Source organism: Rhinolophus sinicus, linkage group LG01 (assembly GCF_036562045.2).
Source record: "Rhinolophus sinicus isolate RSC01 linkage group LG01, ASM3656204v1, whole genome shotgun sequence".
In the NCBI taxonomy this organism is placed as follows: Eukaryota; Metazoa; Chordata; class Mammalia; order Chiroptera; family Rhinolophidae; genus Rhinolophus; species Rhinolophus sinicus.
Genome location: NC_133751.1, coordinates 170,781,434 through 170,804,631, shown reverse-complemented (window position 1 = coordinate 170,804,631; position 23,198 = coordinate 170,781,434). Strand labels below are relative to the sequence as shown.

Genomic DNA, 23,198 nt, shown 5'->3' with positions numbered 1-23,198 from the left:
ATCCACAACTGTAACATGATGTTGGTGTGCTCTCTCCAAAATAGGACATTTTAGTACCGGTATCTAATCATCTATTTGCCCCAGTCTTGCCTTCTTAATAATTCATGAGTTCTACTTTTATGGACTGCCAAGCCCTGCGAATGACTGCAATGCCTATTTTGTGATGCTGGTACGTATGGTGGGAGAACCTAACCTGGGACAAAAATGAATCTAGGATTCAGATGTGTCCAGGCATGACTAGAGGGCCAATGACACTGATCCTATTTTCATAGGGACTAGGAGTCTCCCATGAAATCAAATCATTCTGAGGAAAGACAATATCAAGATACATAAGCTTGGTCCAAGAACAATGCCCTTAAAATCAAAGAAAACGGGAGATTTTGAGATGCCATGCTTTCAATCACTCAGATTATTCTCTGGTTCAGCACCAACATAGAATGATCGCGGTGTCACAGAAAGAAACAAGTATAAGCAAAACTACTGAAACAGTGATTTTTGCACCAAAGTATTAGAGGTTCCAGGCAGCATTTCTTTGAAACCAATAAAATTGGAATAGAAATTCTCCTTACATCATTGGATTGGCTTCAACATGTCTCAACAATTGATGCCTGCTACTTAGTAGGCATCCAAAGGAGCCAGCCCCAGAGGTGACACCAGCTTCACAACCAGGAGAGGCAGTGTCACGACAAGAGCATTATGTTGAATTTCCTGCATGGGGCCTATTGGACTCTAGGGGCCCATCAGTGGATTATTACAGGGAGCTCAAGCAGAAAGGGAGGACACTGAAGGTCTCTCAGAGTACCCGAGAGTGCTGGTTCATGGGCCTATGGGAATCCTAGCAATAATTGTGTGGGGGTAGATTTTATAGGCATATGAAGGTTCTCTAGTAATTGACATAGGAGTCAGGAAAATACTGAGTATTACTCCACTTGTGGTTTTTACTTTTATTGCATGCTGGCTGGGTCAGAAAACAAGCTTATGGTCGTTTCAAAAGCCTACAAATTCAAATCCATCTATCTACAGTTCACCAACACTGATGACCAAATGCTGTGCATTAGTCAGAAACTAGAGAAACAATTCCACCGTAACATCCCGTTGCAACAATATGATTACATACTTGAAGGTGCAATGGCAGTGTGCGTATGCCAACCAGACTCATTCACCCACAACTTGTCACCAACTACAGCTTTCATCCCAGCATCGCCAGTATCATAAGTGCCCAGCCAGACACTGGAACTTGGGAGAGCCTGGGAGAATACAGTTTTATTCTCCAGGATGCCTCCAGGATACTATTTAGCTTGGCAAGGATCGTACATGGAGTGTGTCAACAAGGGTTGGGTGGCTGAGCGAGAGATTCCTCTTCCAGTCAGAAGCACATCAACAGAAGCAATTCCAGAGGCATGAGATCTGCTACTTAATTACCTTCAAAATCATGGAGGTCATTAGCCACAGAGTCTTTGACTTCAGCTCTAGTACCGTGTGTGCATCCAGACAGTAGTCAGTGGAAAGCTCAACCTATCCTTTATCCTATTTCTCCCTCTGCCTTATTTCTATTTCCTCACTGCCAAGCATCTTGAAAGAAATTGATAATCTGTCTTTACTTCTTCACATCCCATGAACTCTCCCCAAATTTACCTTTCTACTCAATACACATAGTCTTTTGTGACCACAATTAAAACTTTTTACCAAGTCTTTGCCAAATTTAGAGGTCTCTTTTCAGTCTTAAATTGACTTGGCCTTTTATTCTGTTGAATTTAATGCTTTTAATTATTTCCATATTCTTAAAATTCTCCCCGTTTGGCCTCCAAACTATCATACTTTCTTGGTCTTCCTCTACTTGTATTGTTCCTTCTCAGTGTCTTCTGCTCTCCTTTGCTTCTTCCCACACCCTTTAAAAGCTGTTATTCTCCAGAGTTCCAGACTTGGCTGTATCCTCTCAACTACTTCCATGCCTTTAAGGGAAAATGACAACATAACAACAAAAACCTCCTATATGCGTTTAAATCTCAAGTCTGTACCTCCAACCTAACTGTTTCCTTTGAGCACTATTGCCCCTATTTCCAAACTTCAGTGTCCAAGATGTGAAAATCCAAGAACACAACATATAAAAGACCCTAGCAAACATACTGCTTCAAAAGATGACAAGCATAATGAGACCCAGCAGAGGAAGAGGATTTTAAACCATATTCCTTATGGAAATAAAAAAGGGTGTGCTGAGTCCACTGCTTTTCAGTGGGCCCAAAGGATTTGATACCCACCTTCATCCCCATTTAACCATTGTGTTAATTAAAAGAACTAATTACCATCTCTAAGGATTGTCAAACAATGTATCAAAGTATACAAAGTAATAAATATAACATTTAATACTTCATTTAATCCATATGTCATTCACAGGGATTATTACTGTTTAGGATTGCCATCCTGAGGTTTTAAGTTAGTTAGTCTTTGCATTTTTACACTTTGTTTTTTGCTAACTTTCAACAACTTGTGGCTACTGTGAATAATTACTGAAAGTTCCTTACCTTTTTCCATTAAATTCCATGACTGGTATTGAGTAATATTCTTTGAATCCGGAATCTTCTACAAATGTAGTGGTAGCACATTCTCGTATTTTTTCTACATTGTTCTAAAACATGAGTTACATTACTAAAATATATCTTTAAACAAATCTAAACAATTATGATTTCTTTTAGGTGAAATTTTATACATGTAAATGACAACTTTTTAATATAGTATCCCATCAGACCTTAATAATAGTGGCATGTATTTGACCTCTCCTTTGGGAGTGAGGAAAAAATACAAAAGGAAAGAAAATATAGAGAAGATAGAAAAGCAATGACAGTTGAAATGTATAATATTTATACTAAATTCCAGATGAAGAATTATTGTTTCTAAACTCTAGAGGATCTCTATTCTAACACTAATGTTTGATGAAAATGGAATAATATTTAGTGTATGTTCAGGGATTTCTACTGCACTCTTTGGTTAAGGATTCTAGGGCAACTATGGTCCATTAGAGGTCTGTAAATTCTGTGAGGACGATAGTTGTACCTAGCTTATTTGTCATTTTATCTCTCTGACATCTAACATAATACATTAGATATAGTTTGTACTTAATTTATGTTTGTTACATAATGTATAAGAAAATAAGTGAGTTGGGAAGATATTCAATTCCTATACCAACAGAGACTCTTTCTGAATGGAGAATAAGATAAAAGAGTTGTGAAATGACAAACCATTTCAGGAACAATAATAATTTAAACCTTAAAATCTTCCAAAGCATTCTCAATTGAAGGGGTGGTAATATCAAATTCAATTCCTCCATGAACATGAAAATACTGATCCTCTTTGTAGTGAAAATTCTGGCACTTAAAATCTCGTCCGTAAATAAATGGAGGTAATTCTCGCTCAGTCTTAACCTTGTCATCTCAAAAAAGAAACAAGAAGACAACCTTTTATTTAAAAAGTAAAAAACAGCATATAAACATTATATTTGGAGATCTAGATTCTCATTCACACAAGCACAGTGAAAGAATCCACATGAAATGAATATCTTGGCAATCATAGCCTATAAATTATTTATGCTCTTAGTGAATCTTTTAAGCATTAAAATATGCTTATATATTTTGCGCATTTTCTGTAGCTTCATTGTGCAGACATCCCAAAAGAATAGTCAAAACATCATTCTACTTATTGATTTCTATATATAAACTCAAGACTATTATCTTCTAATTATCAGAAAAGATTTGAAACTCTGTGCTGTAGGGAATCTTTGGTTAAATAAGCAAAAACTTACCTGAGCTAGTTTAGGTAAAAAGAGACATTAAAAAGGAATAAGCGGGTATCTCTCACATTACAAAAACAAACAGCTGACTTTTCTGGAAAGTAACGAAATCACACATAAAACACTTCTTTAAAAAAAATAATTTTCTAAAATCTCAGTAAGGTTTGTTCACTATTTTAACATGTTAGCAGAATATGGTTTCATCTATATAAAGTGTATAATGTATTTTGAGAAATGTAAAAGGTACAGAAAAATACAAAGACGAATATAACACCCTAATCTCACCATCTGGAATTAACTATTAACATTTAGTCATATTTGCTTCCAATAATCTAAGGAATAAAACATTACAGATATAGCCAACATCTTGTTTAAGCAAGGCCCTCTTAGTTCCACATGTGTGCCATCCCCCTCCTCTACCTCAGGACAAGCATTGTCATGACTCCATTTGTAAATAGCTCACAGATATGGATAATCATCTTCACCATTTAAATGCTCATAATGCAAATGATTTGCAAAATTTCTGCTGAAACTTTGTCATCTGAATAGAAAGCCCACTATAATAAACCCACATGCTTAGGCACCAAAGAAAATACACAAATTGTGTGCTAATCTGCGTGGGAGAAATAGTTTACACACATTCCTGTCAAATTCCATATAAATATGATCCTATTTCAGTTCTCTATTCGCATACATTGGTCTATTTGCTAATTACAGTGCCAATACATTACTAAAGTTTTAAAATATATTTTCAGCTCTTTTTCATAAATGTAAGACCATTCATAATGCTTTAGTGCTCCATATTAATTTCACAATCAATTTATAAACTTTCATGAAAAACATGATTGGGATTTTGAATACAAGTGCATTGAATTTATAAAATAAGTTAGATGAAGTATGATATATTCACAGTATGGTCCCTGTGAATTGGGAAATATGAACATGGCATATTTCCCAATTTCTCAGAACTTGTTTTAAGTCTTTCAATATTGCTTTGGAGACATTAAATTTTATTTTTTCTAACAAGCTACAGCTAGGTTACATACTTGGAATCACACACTAAAACAAAATTAATTTTAAATTTAATATATATCTCTATTTTATATTTGATTTTTAGTGATACTCTTACCTGAAAAAGGCTGAAGCAGACTACTTAAATATGGAACTTTCATCTTCTTTTTTAAACTCAGTAGAAATGGAACCAGAAAACATATTAACTTTAGGTATCCTATCTCTCTTCTGATTTCTTTTTTCTTCTCAAAGTGTTTTTGAATAACTTTTTTTTGAAGATATAATCGTTGCTGTAGTCTCTGGTAGGTGCAAATATCAAGATAATCCTGATTATATTTTATAGCATTAGTAAGCCAATAGGCTGTTTCAAATATAAAAACATTTTCATACTGTTGAACTTCTGTGGTACTGAATGTCAACTTTAGCATAATATTTTCAGCATATTTCATAAATACAGCTTTTTCTTCAGGGCAATTGGGATTATATGTTGGATCTTCATTCATGTCTTCATCATAGATCCCATTAAAGTCTGGATCCTTTGTAATATCAATCAAACCTTCATGGTGAAAAAGAAAAATTTAGATAGTGAAAACCTCATATTTGGCTTCTTGATCAGTATAGTAGATTGAACACAGGATTTCATCTTGAAATCCTAGTAACACGATAGTAAAGAGACAATGAAATGCCAATAAAATTGTTAAAGGTGAAAAGCAGGTAGATGTGTGGTTTGGCAGAGTAATTAAAGATGGAAGTTTGTACAATTAAAAAGAATAGATTTCCATTCTCTTTAAAGTAAAAGAAACACAATACAATGGAAACAATAAATCAGGAAAAATATGGAAGAACAAGAAAATGTGATCTCCCTTTAAGCAGGGAACCAATTTTTCACTTGGGCTAAAAAGTATAATTTGCTTTTCAAGTGCTGTAGTACACACTTTTTTTGTTTTGTTTTTTGCTGATAACAGAAGCTAAACATATACAATCGCTAAAAAACTGACTAATCCTGGTAAATCACATAAGAATTAAAACTTGATTTTACTCTGTTATAAATGACAAATTTCCTGTTACATTTTCTTCCCAGTTATGATGAAATTAAAGACTCCCTTTTTAAAGATAGTTACATTTATAATGTTATCTTTAATCTAGGCTTGAGAAAATAGCTCAGAATTATAAAATATGAATTTGAAGAAAATCTGGAGTTTGTAACATGTGCACCTTAAAGTGTAAATGATAAAATCAATTGTCCCTTCTTTTTTCCTTTTTCCCCTCAAATTCTTCCTCCCTTCCTCCGCCCTTCCTCCCTTCCTGTATCCATCTATCTGTCTATAAATTTCCAAGATACTCTAGGACTTTTAAAATAGCCACTATGATTCATCTCCCTTTGGCAAAAGAGTAAAATAAGTTAAGAGATTATAAAGATAATAAAGTGTTTCTGACAGTTTAAAAAATTTTAGTATAAGTCAGAGCAGGGTTGATAATCTCTAAAACTTCCTGGGTTGGAGTGGGGGGAGCAAGTCAATTCTCAACACAGAAAGACTCAGAAATTGGAAGCACTGAAATATATTTAAGTACTTTGGTATCAGATTAAGGTGCAGTGAGACCCCCAAATTGCCTTTCCAAGACAGCACAGCCCCTTTCCTTCCTCACTAAGAGGAAGAGGGGAGAAAGAAGGGAAAGGGTAGGCAAAGGGAAATTGGAGGGGAGGAAGGGAGATGAAAGAATGGGAGAATGGATTTTGGAGAGCAGTAAAGTACGGAATGTGCCTACAGAAGAATCAGTAGGTTCAGACAGAGGTAGGAGGGTGACCCCTTTGCTGAGGGGCTGCTCCCTCGATGCATAATTATTAAATCCCTCTGGGACAGCCATGCTAGACTCAATCTCTCAAGATGTATAATACCTCTGCCCCACATATCTATTCATTGATTCAATTCAATTCATTTAATGCAACTTAACAAATATTTGTTGATGTCTAGTATGTGTCAGGCATTGTGTCAGGCATTAAACATATCGTGATAAACATAACAGGTAAGGTCCCTTTTTCATGGAAGTTACACTTAAGTTTACTGTTTACTTGTTCTTCACAAAAAACTTATTTTTCTTTTTCAGCAAGAAATGAAGGCTCAATGAATATTTCTAAAATGAGTAAGTCAAACTAGAGTCCTTTACAAACACATATGTAAAATTTGTGTGTGCATATAGTTTTTGATTTAGCTGTCAACCACAGAGAAGGAAAAAATAAGAATTAAACAATTCCATGAAAGTAACTTACCATATTAGCTTCATTAAATATTCAAATGATCGTAATACTTCCACATTTTATCGAGAAGTTAAGAAACAACTAATCTGGTTTCCAAGGTATTTTTTTAGTAACCCAATAATCAAGAAAGAAAGCATCTGGGTGACGTTTTATTTCTTAAAGATGAGCTGTCTCCCTTGTTCAGTTTTAGATATAAAATCTATATAAAATCTACTGCCAGGCTCTCTCCTCCAGTCAAGTGAAATCCTAATGCATTTTGTACCAGAACTGAGACTTGTTTTTAAGCTTGTGCTCACAAACTACAGAAATTTATTTAGAAAATTATTAGATATATTTGATCAATGAAAGCAGTTTGTTACAGTATGTGGGGTACACATTCACCATTTCACACCCCATTCCACTTGGCCTGCAAAGGAACCATAGGAAAATGTAAAAAAACGAAAAAACAAAACCAATGAAAAAACATAAACATGCTGAAGGGAGTGCACCAGGATTTAGTGGCATCTATTGTTTATATACAGGCATTACAGAAGTATGGCCCTGAGGAGGGAGGAATTGAAAAGTTAAGTGAATCAAGAATAAATGCTCATGAAACCAAATGCTACTAAATACCAAAGCTTAGATTGCTGATGTATATTATTTACCCTTAACTTCAATTCTTATTCATTTTTGAGGTTTATAAAAATGGCAATGTGAATGGCTAACAAATCTGGTAATCATTTTTTCAAGTTTTAAGATTTTTCTCATTGCACTCCATCTACCCTTGGTTTTATTATGGATTTTCCTATTTAAGCCTTACAAGAAAAAAGTGTAAACTGAAATCTGATCGCTTTTGCAGAACTTGGAGATTAAGCTGAAAGAAACAAGATGTTTACTTAAAACATAATTTTCAGAGACACTGAAAAATATTAAAGTTTTGTTGAAAAGATTCTTTGGAGTTTAAAAAATCTCTTAAGAAATATGGTAAATATCTAAAACTAAGCCACAAATCAACTATCTTTAAATTAAAAAAAAAAGTATTCTAACAAAAATAACTGTGTTAAGGTCTCTTACCTGCTGAGCTAAACTCTGCAAAAATATCTTTATTTGTTTGAGGCTTCCCATCCGGGTCAATTTCCATCATGGTACGCCACAATTCAGAGAATCTGGCTCGTTTCTCTTTGGGCATGTACATTCCATGCCATAGTGCTTTCATCATGTAGTCAATGTTGATCAGAATTTGCCCAATCCTGGTATCATAATAAGCTGGAGGTAACTGACAAGAAGAACTCTGATCATAATTCGCTTCTAAACTGATGGAAGGAATTTGATTTAAGCAATAAATTCCAACAGCCAACTCCCTTATGATCTGATGGACTTCTCTATAATCTAAGAGGGCAGTAGGGTCCACAGGAGTGAGAAGGATGGCAGTGCCGAAGCCCACATTACTCATTTGACTCATAAGTCCACACGGGACATCTAATTGAGAGCGGATGTCTTCTTTACCAGACAACCAGCTAACTAGGGCAGTAGTTAGCAACTCTTGTACTTCACTCCGATCATATTTTTTAAAAAAAGCAGAAGCATTTCTCTGTACTGCTAAATTTTCCAGGTAGGTTTCTTCGTCTTGAATTTGATCAAATCTAGGTAATCCTTTTTTAGGCAATCTTAACATTTCTAGTGTGTCCTTTTTGAAGTTTCTGCAATGAATGAAAAGACAAGTGATAAAATTTGCCATGGTAATGAAGCTGGATTGCTCAAGAACTGTTATCTGTTCCTTTCATCTTTATTAGGTTAATTGTTTCATGGTCAACCATTACATTTTTCAATCTTTTTAAAACATCGTTTGAAAATTAAAGTATTGTTGACATATATTATTAGCTTCACCTAGGTGTACAACATAGTGATTCTACATTGATACACCTTACAATGTGATCACCACTATATGTCTAATAACCTCTGTCACTGTATATTATTGACTAGATTTCCTGTGCTGTACATTACATCCATGTGACTTATTTTATAACTGGAAGTTTGTACCTCTTATTCCCCCTTCACCTTTTTCACTCATTCTCCCACCCCCCTCCACTCTGGCAACCACCCATGTGTTCTCTGTATCTATGAATCTATTTTGTTGTGTTTGTTTGTTTGTTTAGATTCCACATATAAGTGAAAGCATACAGTATTTGCCTTTCTGCCTGACTTATCTCACTTAGCATATTGTCCTCTAGGTCCATCCATGTTGTCACAAGTGGGAAGATTTCATTCTTTTTGTATTGCTGAATAGTATTCCTATATATATATTTGTGAATATTATATACTATATATGTGATATATATACCGTGTTTCCCCGAAAACAAGACCTAGCTGGACAATCAGTTCTAATGAGTCTTTTGGAGCAAAAATTAATATAAGAACTGGTATTATATTATATTGTATTATATAAGACTCGGTCTTACATTATAGTAAAATAAGACTGAGTCTTATATTAATATATATATATATATATATATATATATATATATATATATATATATATATCACATCTCACATCTTCTTTATCCATTCATCCATTGTTGGACATTTAGGTTGTTTCTATAGCTTGTCTAGAGTAAATAACATTTCAAAAAACGTAAAGGCGTATATATCTTTTCAAGTTAGTGTTTTCAGTTTCTTTGGCTAAATATCCCAAAGTGGAATTGCTGGATCATATGGCAATTCCATTACATTTTTCAATCTTAAACTAATTGCAGCATAAGTAAGTTGGAATTTTAATTAAAACAAAATTGTAAAATCTTTAACATTAATCATGTTCTGCTTTTCTAAAGAAGTCCAAAGATACTAACAAGTAAGTCAAAACAAAGTAGGTTTATATATGAAAAACTATTGTTGCATACCTATTCTCTTTTGTTGGAGAACCTTTTTGGCATATGATTATTTTGCTTTTAGTTTCTTTTTTTAAAGCAAGAAAATAAAGACCTGCTTAAAAGGCATGGAAGGACAGCAAATGCCTGCCTAACTTTCTATTTCTGTGCAACTAACTGCCTGTTTCTGGAATAATAATAACCATAACCACTATTTATTGAGCATCTACTATTTGCCCAGCTCTTTATACACAACATTTTATTTATTTCATTTAATTGGTCCTTTTTTTTTTTTACAATGTTTTTCAAAAGTTAGCCTGCAATGAAATCAATCTGGGGTAGTTAAAACAGTTGCGTGACCTCCCGCCAGTTTCTGATTCAATAAGTTGGTGTGGGGCCATAGAATTTGATTTTCTGGAAAGTTCAGAAGTGATGCTGCTGCTGGTAGTTCTGGTAGGACACTGAGAATCCGGCTCAGGGAGATAGGTGTTGGTATCCCCACTTTATAGATACAGAAATGGAGACGAGGAAGGTTACAGAGCAATGTTCCTCAAGTTTTCCACCTTCAGAATCAGGACCAACCCAGGTCCGTCCATACTCAAGTTCAAGACGTATACCCGGGACACGGGAAAAGGGAAAACACAAGAAAAAAGAAGAAACCTACTTTTAAATGATTGTTTTCTTGTTCTGGAGAGGGCAGCTGCATCCGCGCGGGTCCCTGGAGTATTCCTAGGCGCCGGAGATAGTGGTCTTCTTGGGTGGCTTCTGGCTGGGCGGGAGTCTTCCGTTAGGAGCTCCGCGTGCCTATGGGAGATGCAGCCCGGAGGATCGGAGGACTTCCTGAGGCGAGGGCCTCAGGGACCTGCTCACCCAGCGTGGGCCCTCTGGGGAATCCCCGCCTCAGCGGCTGTGCACCAGCGGGACTCTGGGCACTAGGCAAGGGCACCCCCGCCCCCTGCGGTGCTTCTGTGGGCCGTACTTCCCACCTGGCGGGCTTCGCAGCCACTTGGCACTGCTCAGATTCTTTCCATACACATGTCCACCCCCACTCCGCCCCTTCCTTAGAACTCAGCAGCTCCTCCTGCTCTGGTCACTTTGCCTTTCTATTCCTTTCACTGTTTGTCTCAGCAAAAACAAAAACAGAGTGGCAGAAGCAAAAGCACTAGGCTCTGAGGGAGTCCTGAGTTGGAATCCCACCTCCATCATCATTCTTTCATTCAACAAACCTTTGTGGAACACTTATTATGAACCAGGCACTGTGCTCAGAGTTGGAGGCCCTGGAAAACAGGGCAGACACCAAGCCCCGAAGAGCTTAGTTACACCGAAAAGCATACCGGTGTATTTAAACAGTGTGATAAACGTAAGATGTAATGACAGCACAGGAAAAGCTAACCTAGACCAGGGGCTGGGAAAGGCTGCCCTGAGGAAGTAATCTTTAAGTTGAGCCTGGAAGATGAAAAAAAGCTATTCAAGCAGAGTTGGAGAAGGGATTGTGACAGAGAACAATAGGTGGAGAAGAACTTGTGGGGACAGTCCCCAGAGAGCAGTTTCCAGGCTCTCAGCCTTGCTGGGGAGGTGCTGGCCAGGCTAGTGAATGACTGTCAACTGTGATTGGTTGGCCATCAGCTATAACCGGTTTGCGTTGATTGGTTGGTTGGTTGACAGGCAGAGAAGTGAATGGTGGACTGCTGATTGCGGATTGTGTGGCTATTACTGCGCCCCCCCCCTCACTCCCCCACCCACCCAGAGAATATAGTGGTATGACTCCCCTATCTATGGCTCCCGTGGGTGTTCCTTTTTGGCCTCACCATATCCTGTGTTCTTATGTGGGGAGCGGGACCAGAGGGCCCCACAGGCCGCCAGGCATGACAAATGGCGCAGCGAGCAGGGTCTCTCGCTCGGACAGACTGAGTTGAGACAACAGTTGAAACTTTTGAGAAACTAAACAAAACCTTGCAGAGAACAGGAGAGGTGGGCCCAAACTTAGGCTGCAGCCATAGGCGAGGGGCAGATCAGGCAGGCTACTGAGTTAATGATTTTGAACTTTATTCTAATTTTGAACTTTATTCTAAAAGTGTCTAATAATTAGGTTGGTGGCAGTAGAGGATAGACACAGGCCAGAGTCGGGACAGTGGAAATGGGGGACTGGTGGATGGATTTGAAAAATAACGAGGTGGCCTGTTGGTATTGGTAACAGATTGAATGAGAGTGCAGTGTTATCTAGGTGACACTTAAATTTCTGTCAGGAGCAATGGGATCAGGGCAAGATTAAGAGTTCAGTTGTGGACATAACTGATGTGATGTGCCTGGTAGAGAACCAAGTAGAGATGTCAGACATGTCTTACACAGGTCCGGGCTAAGAACGGCAGATTGGGTTAAACATGTACAGTTTGGCAAGCTTAGGGTATGTGAAGCTAGGGAAGTGGCTGAAATCACCAAGAGGGAGAGAATAGAGAAGAACTGAAAACCCAGGATAGAGACCTGGAATTTAATATTTAAAGATCAGGTGGAGTCAGCAAAGAAGACAAAGAGTCAGCTGTCAGGAAGGCAGAGCCCAGATTGGTCACAGAAGCCAAGAAGTGTTTCATGAATAAGGGAATGATCAACTTCACAGGATTCTGCTGCTTGGTCAAAGAGAACTGAAACTTCCACTGAATTTAGCAACATGGAGCGTTTTGGTGCCGGAGGCAGAATTTCTTACTCCATCCATGTCATCATTCTGTGTTGACCAAAACTTCCATGGATAAATTTAAAGACCTAATTGGCTTTACTGAGCAATTCATCCAGCAAATAGAAGAGAGTTCTGAGAAGTTGTAGAAAATAAGTTTTTATAGGGAGAAAGAGGTGGGCTAAGGTTTGAGTGGATTATTTTAGCAAGGGCGCCTTATCTTAGGGGAAGGCAGGGGGTCTTAACAGGCAGATTTTCTTATTGGTGCTGACCAGGACATTCCAGATTGGTTTAAAATTCCACTCCTGGGAGAGACTGAAACTGCATTGAAGTTAGGTAGTAAGTCTTGGTGGGGCTTAGCAAAAGTGACTCCATTTTGGGTCTGTTGTTTCTTTTTAACAGCTGCTATAGAGATAGTGAATATTAGTAAATTTATCATTGCTGTTCTATGGCTAGGTATGTCAAAAAGTCACTGCCTTCTTTAAGAGATTTGTATGTTTTGCACTGAAGAAGTATGAACAATATATGTAAATTCCTCTACCTAAAAGTTTTGTTTAGGTATCCAGATGGTTTGTTCTAAGTGTTTCAAATCTTGGGAAAGATTATTCCTTTAAGGATTAACATAGAACTTCATCCCAGAATTTGAGATTAAGTAGCAAGAAGGCTATAACCAATCAGGCCTTCTTAAGACTAAACAAAACAAATCAAAACAAAACAAAAACCAACAAGAAAGAAAGCAAACATGCAGAGTATCCTGCTGGAGCAGGTGACCTAGAGATTCCCTACAGAGGTTCAACTGATCAAATGAATACATGTAAAGGTCATAGAATAATGCCTGGCACATAGCACTATATAAACTAGAGTTATACTGTAGTTAGTATTTAATCATGTTGTTATTATATTATATTCAACTCTAGGCTGCTGGGTAAACCTCTTAGTTTGTCTAACCCCATATTGAGCAATGTCAAATTAGTGCTTACGACCACACAGACACTTTAAGTTGTCTGCCTTCAGGTAGAGAAATGGTAATGTCTAAATCTGGTAATATTCAGGTAATGTCTAAATCTGGTTTTAACATTGCATTTACCAGGAAATAAATTCAGGGCATGTGCAAGTCTTTGCCAGGCTCTGTTTGTTAGTACGTGTGTCCTAAAATTTCTTTTCCACTATGATTAAAAGAATCAAAGTATGTCCAGATCCAGAAAGGGTATCAGCCTTAATTGTGGTTAGATCCCAATGACCCTGCTATGATGGTCACTACTGAATAATGTGGGTGGATGTCAGATTGAGTGGAGCTAAGTGAGTAGGTGAAAAGTGGGAGGGTAGATGTGGATGGGAAGCAAGAGAGAGTAAGTAGAAGATGTAGGACCAGCGATGTACATTTTAAATTGATATAGATAGAATATTTTAAATGATGATAGGAAGGATCCTACAGAAAAGATACTAGAGAAACGAGTACAAGGTTGCTGAAAGGCAGGAAGGGTTGAGATACAGAGAGCAGGGAGAGGCACCACCTTCTCATGGGTAGCTGGACACATTTCCCTTTCTAATGGCAAGACAGGAGGAAAGGATGGGTGTACCTACAGGTAAATTAAAAGTTCTGGTGCTGGAGAGTGGAGGCAATTCTTGGCCTGATGAGTTTGTTCTCTCGGTGAAAAACCCAGGTCATGAGCTGAGAAAGGGGCAAAGAGAGGAAGGTTAGAGATTTGTGGGAGAAGAGAATGTTTATAATAATCTTCAAAAGTCCCCAGAGTGGGAAAATGAGTCGCCTTAAAGAGACAGAAGTACCAAGTATTGCTCAGGAGTGTGAACCTCAAGCAAACTGTCTAACTTCTCTAAACCTTAGTTCTCTCCACTGTCAAACAGTGCCATCTGAAAACATGCCTCTGGCAACAACAAATGGAGTTAATTCTGGATGTAGTTACCGTGAAAGAGTAAAAGCTGCCTTCTTTTAGCGTTGCTAGCAGGACATTACCATGTAACAGCTCAAAACAATGTTAATATCACAGTTTAAAAATCCACGACTTTCTTTCAATAATCTTTCTGTAGACTGTCCATTTGACTAAATTGGCTATATTAAGCTGCACAATTAAGTAAAAATTCACTTAATGAACCTTGAAACCACTACATTGTACAACAATAAAGCAGCAGAGTATTTTATTTTTATATAATCAGTATTCAGTAAATGTTATTACGTTGTGAAATATTACATTGTAATCTCCTTTTCAACAGAAAGGTTTTCTAAGGAAATGACTTGGAGTCTTTCACATTTATCAGATGCCTTTTCATTATTCTTTTCCATTTTTGCAATTCTGGATCCAAACTGCATGGCCCGTTTTGGCAGAAGAGCAGAGGTTGTAAGACCAAGTTCCATTGCTGCAAGACGCAAAATTAGTTTTTCACCAATTCCACGGGGTAAAGTCAAGTTTGCCTTTTCCCAAATTGGTAGGGAATTTAGAAAGGAGACAACATTTTCATCCAGGAAAGGAAATCTAAAATAAATAAATATAAACACTATAAAAAAAATGAAATCAATTTAATGATCATTTCTTTTGCATTTTATTCAATATGTTAAAGTTTACAGAGTAAAATTAATTTTTGAGGGTGTTATTTTTCTCAATTAAAAATATTCTGGTTATTTGCACAATTTTACAGCTAAAATTTAATCACCTTAAGAAAATATTTCACAACACTTAATTTGAATATGCATATTTATGGTACAAAATAAATAAATTTTGCCCCAATAAATAAATACATCAGGCCTATGGGTTCAAGAAATAATTTCAAATAGTTTCACAAGATATTTTTGGGGATGTCTTGAAAAGAAGCATGGTCTTAAATCAATCGTTCAGTCTATATCTGCTCTTTATCATGTCTAAATAAATTGAATTTTAGGGATGTGAAAGCAATATTGAAGGGCTCTACAATCCTGAACTTGTGAAACACTTACTTATGGTAAGACTTTATGTATCAAAATTACTTAATTACATTTAAACCATTTAAATAGCAACAAATTGGTGTAACAGAACAAAATATTAGGTTTTTAAAATGACTTGCTGTTTTTTTTGGCTTCCCTGATTTCCTACAAAATTCTGTTCCTTTTTAATACTTTAACACTCTCCCTCCTTCTAATTCCTCAAAATACAATGCAGTTATACTAGTGTTTTTATGTCATTATATTTTATTCTAGCTCAAGTAGAAAGATTGAAAGGGTAAAGGCATTTATTATATGGAATATTTTATAAAAATGAATTAATTGTAAAATACAAGAATTTATAAATTAATTAAATATAAGAATTTAATCAATAGATTACTGCTAATATGTATGTAAAAATACATAATAAATTGATTACTTAGATCTAACCACTATAATGGTATTTGTTAAATCACAATTCTGTATTAGGTGTTTTAAACATTCTTGACATGCATTTTTACCTGAGGGTTTCATATGGGACCTTTAGAATTAACTGCTTTTACTAAATAAAATAAATTCCTTTTCTCTGATCTAGCTGAAAATAATGGACTGAAAATCAATCTCTCTCTCTTCTACACACACACACACACACACACAGACATCCTTCAAAAGGAAAACATTTTAAAGACTTTGTATTGTGGCATTATTTCTCTTCATAATGAAATTTTGAAAATTATGATAGAATGACATAGTAGTCAAAGTTTACATGTGTCAGAACTGGCAACATAAGAATGACAACCCTTCCACCATAGTTCAGTGGAAAGACTGATGCAGAGACAAGAATCAGCGAAGTTTCCGAGTAGGTGTTATTATGATGTTTCAATTCCCACAACGGCTTACTTGGATTCCCTGTTCTTGCATGCTTGGATCCTTGCAATAAGCTACCACTTAAAAAATGAACCTAGTTGAACAAATTTCTGCTTTTTATAACTAAATTGATACATCTTCCTTTATCCTCAGCGCTTTAAAAAGTTGTATTCAAGCACTTGTTTACTACCATTAGAAATATGTTGTAGGTAAAAATAAACCTCCACATTGAAAAAGAATGATCTCTTTGAAGGTTTTAGGCCTGCAACATATGACTAAATTATGTTCAAAATCACATATAACAGAGGGGAACCCAGTACTGGAAGCACCATTTAAATCAGTATGGCTCTATCCATACAGAAACGTCTAGCAACAAAGCCAGGTTCTACAACATTGGAGGAGAGAGCTTGGGAGTAGGGCCTGTGCCCTTACTGGAAGGAAAGCAAACATTTAAAACAAAACCAAACCCTTTAGATACCTTCTCTCAGTATTTCACTACCTCAGTTTTACAGTCCTTTTCTTTGTAATCTTAAAAGCAATCATGTTATTTTATCATCTTTAAAAATTACTGAAAAGACATTGTTGGAGAATGAGTTCTGGAAAACAACTTCTTCTCAGGCTCCTCCCAGCTTTGCTGCTGCTGGTCTGTTTGTTATTATAAAGCCAAGATATTATTGTTGCCACTGTTATTCATTTGAACAGTCTGCAAAGAAAAAGGGAACCTAAAAATCTCCTTTTACAGTCTATTGGTTTTACAAAATTATCCAACAGCACTCAAATAGAGAATTAGTTACCTTGCTTCTTTTCCATGATCACCAACAACTCTGTCATCACGACCAAGATTTCTAGAAGAAATTCGACCCAGTTCCATCTCAATTTCCTTATTCAATCCTTCCAGCCCGTGTGTCTGGAAGCAGACACGATGACGAGAATAACCTGCAAGTTGCTCATCTGCACCAATTCCAGTAAGAACTACCTAGAAAGGTTTAAAGAAATCCACATAAAAAATATTATCTACAGACAGTGAGGAAAACAACTAAGATAAAAGCAAAGCTTAAAAACTATAATCTCAAAGATAGTACTTTCAGAGAAAAACCACAAGGCAAAGTCATAAAACAGTGAAATAGGTCCAATTTTCAAAAAGGCATATACATTGTGTTGTAGTTTAAATGCAACTAAAATATGCTGTATTCTTGCAACCTAAATGCTAAAAGCTGTAAAGGGTCACACTTAGGTCTCAGAAATTCTTCAGGGCAGAAATACCACGCCGTACCTTTGCATTGCTCTGATATGACTTCACTTCATCCTGGGTCACTAACTGACCATTTCCTCTAGAAGCAAACCATACTGCACAGCCAATGCTATCATCCAACACTGTCTCCAAGGGCTGAACTAAGTGACATATTTGAGTCCTTCTTAATTTTTGCAGTTCTTCAAGAGAAACATTAATTTCAACAAAATTCCAAATCCGGAAAGGGTTAGCAGCTTGCAGTTCCTTTAGTCCAGCTCTTCCTGTGATTCGGTCTGGCACACTGAATTGTTTATCAGGGCCATCAGCAGCAGCAGCAGCAGCATTTTTAGAGGATTCCTCCAAAGAATCCACTAAAATTTCACAAGTTTTCTGTTTTCTCCTTTTTTTGTTAAAACTAGCTGGGATGGTCTTTTCTTTAGTCATGAAAGCCACATTAAGAAGATCGATTGGTTCATCTAAAGGAATATGATGGTCAGCAAGGGTTGCAATAACCATGGAATCAATACCCCCAGAAAACAGGATTGCAACATTTGCTTTCCTATCACAAGTTTTCACATCTTCACTTGGGGTCAGGTTTTCATCCCTCGGTAAACATAAGACTCGTCTCTTGACCGCAATACTCAGGACATCAATGAACTGGCGAACTCTTTCCTTCATGTTTCCATCAGCAAGAAAACCCTGAAGTGTCTGTCTTGTAGGAGGCATGCTGGAAATGTTACTGCAATGAGTAGCAAATGAAACTTGCGGCAACATCATATTTAAAGGAACAACAGGTTCTTTGAGATACAGTTTGGCTTCATTTGCTACTACCGATACAAATGTTGGCAAGTTTGCTGAAATCTGGGTCAGGCTATTATTAACACATTCTTTGATAACATTCTCCTTAGAAATACGTTTCCAAGGATACAATTTTAAAACTACAGATTTAGAAATGGAAGTAGATTTGAGATCGATTTTAAAAATTCCAGATGCTGGAACTTCTTGCCACTGATCGGCCACTTCAGACATTTGGGCACCAACTGAAGAGAGGCAGAAACTCTTGCCCAAATTACTAAAATGCCAAAGCAAGCTACGGCGACCAAAAAAATCCCTACCAAACCACAAATGATGATTAGATGCTTGATAATATATAAAAGACCAAGGACCTTGGACTTCTGAGAAGAGTGACAAAATATCAGAGTCATTCTGACAAGAGGAAAGATAATTAAACATTATTTGAGTATCATTCTCTTCGGCTTCAACCTTTATTCCACTGAAGACTTCTCCATTCCACAGAAACACATTGCCTCTCTTATCTTCCAGAGGCTGAGCAGTCAAAACTCCTCTTAAGTGAAGCACATGACCAGAAAATAAACACTGGTAGTCTTCATTAGCCCTTAACAACTGTTTGCTACTATGTGGTCCCCGTCGTTTAAGATTATAGAGTAAATCCTCCTTCAAATCTTTGCTAAAATGTTCAATGGAAAAGCTTACAGAACAACAAATGCCACACATTGTTATGTGAAGTCAAGTTGACTATTTCTTGGTTTTGTTCTTCTCTGAGTTTTCTATTTCTTGGTATTCTTTTTTCAGCTCATCCAATATATCTGTGGAGGGAGGGGAGAAGAACTATTAAGTAAAATAAAATTCCTGGACCTTTACCTAGTAATTCACAGGGTAACATCAGCTATTTACCAAGATCAAACCATTTGAGTATAATGCACTATGTTAGTGAAAATAATAATTTACAACAGGCTTCTATTGATGACTGTTTATCTTTTAGGAAAACAGTTTCTGTTTATTAAATGTTTATTTTAGCCCAGGCCCTGGGCTATGCACTTGATATGTACCATCTTTATTTAAATCCCACAGGATTTTGTAGGATCCAAGTAATTCACTCAAAGTCACAAAGAGTGAAAGTGGTAGAATAGTTTTTCATGCTGGGATCTATCTAAAACTCCAAAGCACACATTAATAATTATTGCTTTCTAACACATCTTACATATTTTTTATTTTATTTTTACCATAGACTCATCTTTGGAAGGTTAACTTGAAGAAAACCACTACATTAATGTTATTAACAGGTATACCACCACCTGATCTTTAGCTATATATTTAAACATTTAGATATAGATAGTATAATATAATTTAGGTACCATCATGAATTTCTACAGAAAGCCTACAAAAGACTTTCTGTGCATTTCCATATAATACACACAAAAAACTTACTTTTGCTTTCAGAAAGCATTTCTGTTCGGTCTGCAAGAAAGAATATGTTGCTGTTCTGTTGTTGTCTATATACTTTCTGAAAAACATAATTTAGACTAACATTATGATTTGATCTAAAAAGCAACAATGTCAAACCTCTGAACCCTACCTTAGCACACAGATAAACAAAAGTTACCCATTATCCTGACATCCAGAAATTGCTACCATTGTCACTGAGGTAAAACTCTTTTTTCTGTACCATAATACCATATTTCTTTAACAAAAAAGCCTCCTACACATTTATAATTTACAAAAATTATAGAGTAATCCTCCTTCAAATCTTTGCTATACACTATATAATTTGCTTTTACCTATAAACAATACAGTGAGAATACTTTTTTCTTATTAATAAGTTATTTTTGGGTAAGTATACATTACTGGGTAAGTATAACATATTAGTTTATTTAGTCGATCCTCAAGTTTTAGATATTTAAGGTGTTACCAACTTTTCACTATTAAAAATCAATGTTGTGATGAATGTCTTTATAACTAAATCTCTGTGCACTCCCATGATTATTTCCTAAATATCAATTCCTATAAATGGAACTGTGGGGTCAAAGTGTTATATGCCTTTAAGGTTTTGATATAGTCTGCCAATTTGTTCTCTAGAAAGTCTGTATCAATTGTGCTTTAACCTCTAATATTACACAAGTGACAACATCAGAAATGTTTAACCTGTCAGTTATCAAATAATCTTTAATATGCTTTAAAGAGCACAAAATCATTTCTTCTGAACTTTAAAATGTAATTTTTGACAGTAAAACTACAGATGAAGCAGAAACTTGCTTGTTTATGGATGCATTAAATAACCACGTTAAACATTTGGAAGATTTGTATAAAAAAATTTGAGGGATAGGAGAAGTAATTTATCCTTTTTATTTTTCAACTATTATCCACTTTCACCTAAAGGAATAGTTCCCTCTCTCCTCAATATATTTAAAGTCCATTTATTTCTAAAGAAAATATCAAATTCAAGTACAAAATAAATATCATTAGTGAATACAGCTCCAAGATACCATAGTACCATTAGTATCACTTGGTTCAAAGGTAGTAAGAATTTTATGATGGGAAAAAATATAATATCAACTATGATTATCTGTATGTTTATAGATATGATTATCAACAGATATCTATATGTGATTTTACATAATCTTGGATACTTTTCACTTTTGCAGTTTAAAAAGATGATGAACTCTTACAAATCATATATAAAATTCTTACAACTTTAGTATACAGTTAATAAAATAGAATCAAACCCTCCCATATACTATTCAGAATCACTCTAATAACTTACCCTGTGTTTCTTCAGGTTAGAAAGTTCATCCACAACAATTTTTTGTTCTTTAATCTATTGAAATAAAGAAAACTTCTTAAATCAGAGGTTCTCGAAGTACGCTCAATGAGGGCCCATTAAAAAAAAGTAGAGATGGGATAAGGGGCTATAATGTACTGATTGTCCAAATGGGCAGTCTGTGAACACAGATTCTTTTCAGCAGCAGTCTGTGCGAGGGTACAGGTGTGGAAAGGCTGAGGGACGAAACAGCAATTAAACTTGCCAAGTGTCAGACAACCCACTGAATCCAAACAGAGGGTTTGGTGTTGGTAACCAGCATTCATGCAAGGGCCATCGTTAACAATCAAGGTTTTTATCTTTTACTTGAAACAGACACTATGCACCAGTTTTTCAATGATTTCTTTTATGTTTTAGCTTATTTCAATAATAAATAGCAAATGGAATGAGGGGTGGGCTACTTCCCCCTCCCCACCAAATACCAACACTTTTCATGATTTGTGTTCTACATGGTGCAGCCCAAGCACGTGTACTAAATGCTGTACCTGCAGTAAGACCTATCACCTTCCATCTTTCTTCATTAGTCTTTGTATGCCAAAGACTGGCAACAATGCTGGCACTGCTGAAGGAGGCCTCACTTTTTGTAAGTAGGAAAGGACTCAACTAAGTGGAAACTGAATTTCTAACTCTTTTCAGTAATGGTGGTTATTTTCTGAACATGACTGATCACATAGTATCACTAGTATCTCTAAAATCAGGTTTTATAATCTGTCCTGCCTCACACACTTCAGGGATCTGTCATATCAGTGTAAGTGGCTTGCTATGGCAGTGAGTGGACTACGTGTGGTTTGAAAATTCACCCACCACGAGTGTGTACCCCTCTGTCTTTCCAGCTAAGTCAGTGCAGTAACTGACTAGACTGAGTTAAACTGGAAGACCATGCACAACCTCCTTGAAACTTAGGTTTGAACAATGCTTTCCCATTCATTTTAGGAATGGCAGGTCATTTTTCTCTTTACTTCAAACAAGGAAACTGTGATACAGAGGGATTAGAGACTTGCCAAGATGTCAATGTTAGTTTGGGTTTGAACCAAAGAATAGAGGACATCTGTATCTCAAAGGCTATAACCATCCCCATCTCCAACATATTTTTAAATGTTTTGTCTTTTAATGGCAGTTAAGATTTACATTATACTGGCTTCGTTCCCCCTTTTTGGAGGCTGGAGGAATGACAATTAAGACGCGGTTTTAGGATCGACTGTTGCTCTGGCTAACGTGGAGAATAGATTGGAAGAAGGTAACGATGGACGAGAAAAGGCCAGTTTGGAAGTCTTTGCAGGGTTTCCGATGGTAAATAGATGAAGGTGGCTGATTTAGGATGGTTAAGAGTGTACACGGTGATAAAGGGACATATGTGAAATGAGCTTCAGAAGCAGAACGAATAGGACGTCGTGATGGACGTCAAGGACGATTCCCAACTTAGTGGCAGTCTTAATGGTTGGTGGACAAATGAATGGATGGTGGACAACTGAACGGATGGTGGAAAACTGAATGGATGGCGGTGACACTTTCTGAGATGGAGAATATCGGCAGCGGATCTGGGTTGGGCAGTATTTCTAAAAATTTAACCCCAACTAAATCTCCGTCCCACTGACCCAACTGGGTCTAATTTCGGGGCAAGTTTCAGGATCTCCCTTAACTGTAACTGTCCAGAGCTAAGAATAAAAAGAGCGGAGCCGAGGTGGGCAAAGCCGAGGCCGGGCCATGCTGCTGCGGTGGGCATTCTGAGGCCCAGCGGCACCCGGTCCCGAGCCTGTGGGCCTTCTCGCCTCGTCCCACACTCACCTTGGAGCTAAGATCCTCTTTGTGAGGGGCCGAGTTGTCTGCCGGGACCAGCCCGGCTCCGTTTTCTGGGCGTGTCTCCCGGAAGGGCATCTCCATCGAGCGAAAAATACGCAGGATGCGCAGCCCGGCTAGCGCCTCAGTAGCCTCCAAGCCCCGCGACTCAGCACGTTCATCACCCCAAGGCTCCACCTCCTCACTTTCCCCTTTCCCATGAGGCCT

General features: G+C 36.8%; 3 protein-coding genes across 3 annotated transcripts in view; all 3 read right to left on the bottom strand.

Moving 5' to 3' along the window:
* Positions 1-10,932, bottom strand: part of ANKAR (ankyrin and armadillo repeat containing) — a 53,660-nt gene extending 42,728 nt beyond the window's left edge. The window contains exons 1-5 of the mRNA XM_074339164.1: positions 10,560-10,932; positions 8,106-8,731; positions 4,914-5,351; positions 3,264-3,427; positions 2,523-2,626 (exon numbers count right to left, since the gene is read on the bottom strand). Of these exons, the coding sequence (XP_074195265.1) occupies positions 2,523-2,626; positions 3,264-3,427; positions 4,914-5,351; positions 8,106-8,706 (1,307 nt within the window). The 5' untranslated portion in view covers positions 8,707-8,731; positions 10,560-10,932. The remainder of the gene's footprint in view (positions 1-2,522; positions 2,627-3,263; positions 3,428-4,913; positions 5,352-8,105; positions 8,732-10,559) is intronic.
* A 3,760-nt stretch (positions 10,933-14,692) lies between these two features.
* On the bottom strand, positions 14,693-19,090 carry ASNSD1 (asparagine synthetase domain containing 1). The gene is made up of 3 exons (XM_074339137.1): positions 17,618-19,090; positions 17,139-17,320; positions 14,693-15,055 (listed from the first exon to the last, which is right to left on the bottom strand). Exons 1-3 carry the CDS (start codon positions 19,088-19,090, stop codon positions 14,770-14,772), a joined length of 1,941 nt encoding a protein of 646 aa, XP_074195238.1. The 3' UTR covers positions 14,693-14,769.
* ASDURF (ASNSD1 upstream open reading frame) lies at positions 18,464-23,196 on the bottom strand. The gene is made up of 4 exons (XM_019740761.2): positions 22,980-23,196; positions 21,138-21,191; positions 19,805-19,880; positions 18,464-19,182 (listed from the first exon to the last, which is right to left on the bottom strand). Exons 1-4 carry the CDS (start codon positions 23,073-23,075, stop codon positions 19,112-19,114), a joined length of 297 nt encoding a protein of 98 aa, XP_019596320.2. The 5' UTR covers positions 23,076-23,196; the 3' UTR covers positions 18,464-19,111.
* Between the last annotated feature and the right edge of the window lie 2 nt (positions 23,197-23,198).

Bases quoted from the DNA above. Each gene is read 5' to 3' on its own strand.
- ASNSD1 (XM_074339137.1), bottom strand. From the start codon at position 19,090: ATGTGTGGCATTTGTTGTTCTGTAAGCTTTTCCATTGAACATTTTAGC. The intron at 17,321-17,617 runs GTACGGCGTGGT...AAACCTTTCTAG, and splicing joins CATATCAGAGCAATGCAAAG to GTAGTTCTTACTGGAATTGG. The intron at 15,056-17,138 runs GTAACTAATTCT...TATTTATTTTAG, and splicing joins GATCATGGAAAAGAAGCAAG to ATTTCCTTTCCTGGATGAAA.
- ASDURF (XM_019740761.2), bottom strand. From the start codon at position 23,075: ATGGAGATGCCCTTCCGGGAGACACGCCCAGAAAACGGAGCCGGGCTG. The intron at 21,192-22,979 runs GTGAGTGTGGGA...TTATTTCAATAG, and splicing joins AAGAGGATCTTAGCTCCAAG to ATTAAAGAACAAAAAATTGT. The intron at 19,183-19,804 runs GTAAGTTTTTTG...CTCCCTCCACAG, and splicing joins AATGCTTTCTGAAAGCAAAA to ATATATTGGATGAGCTGAAA.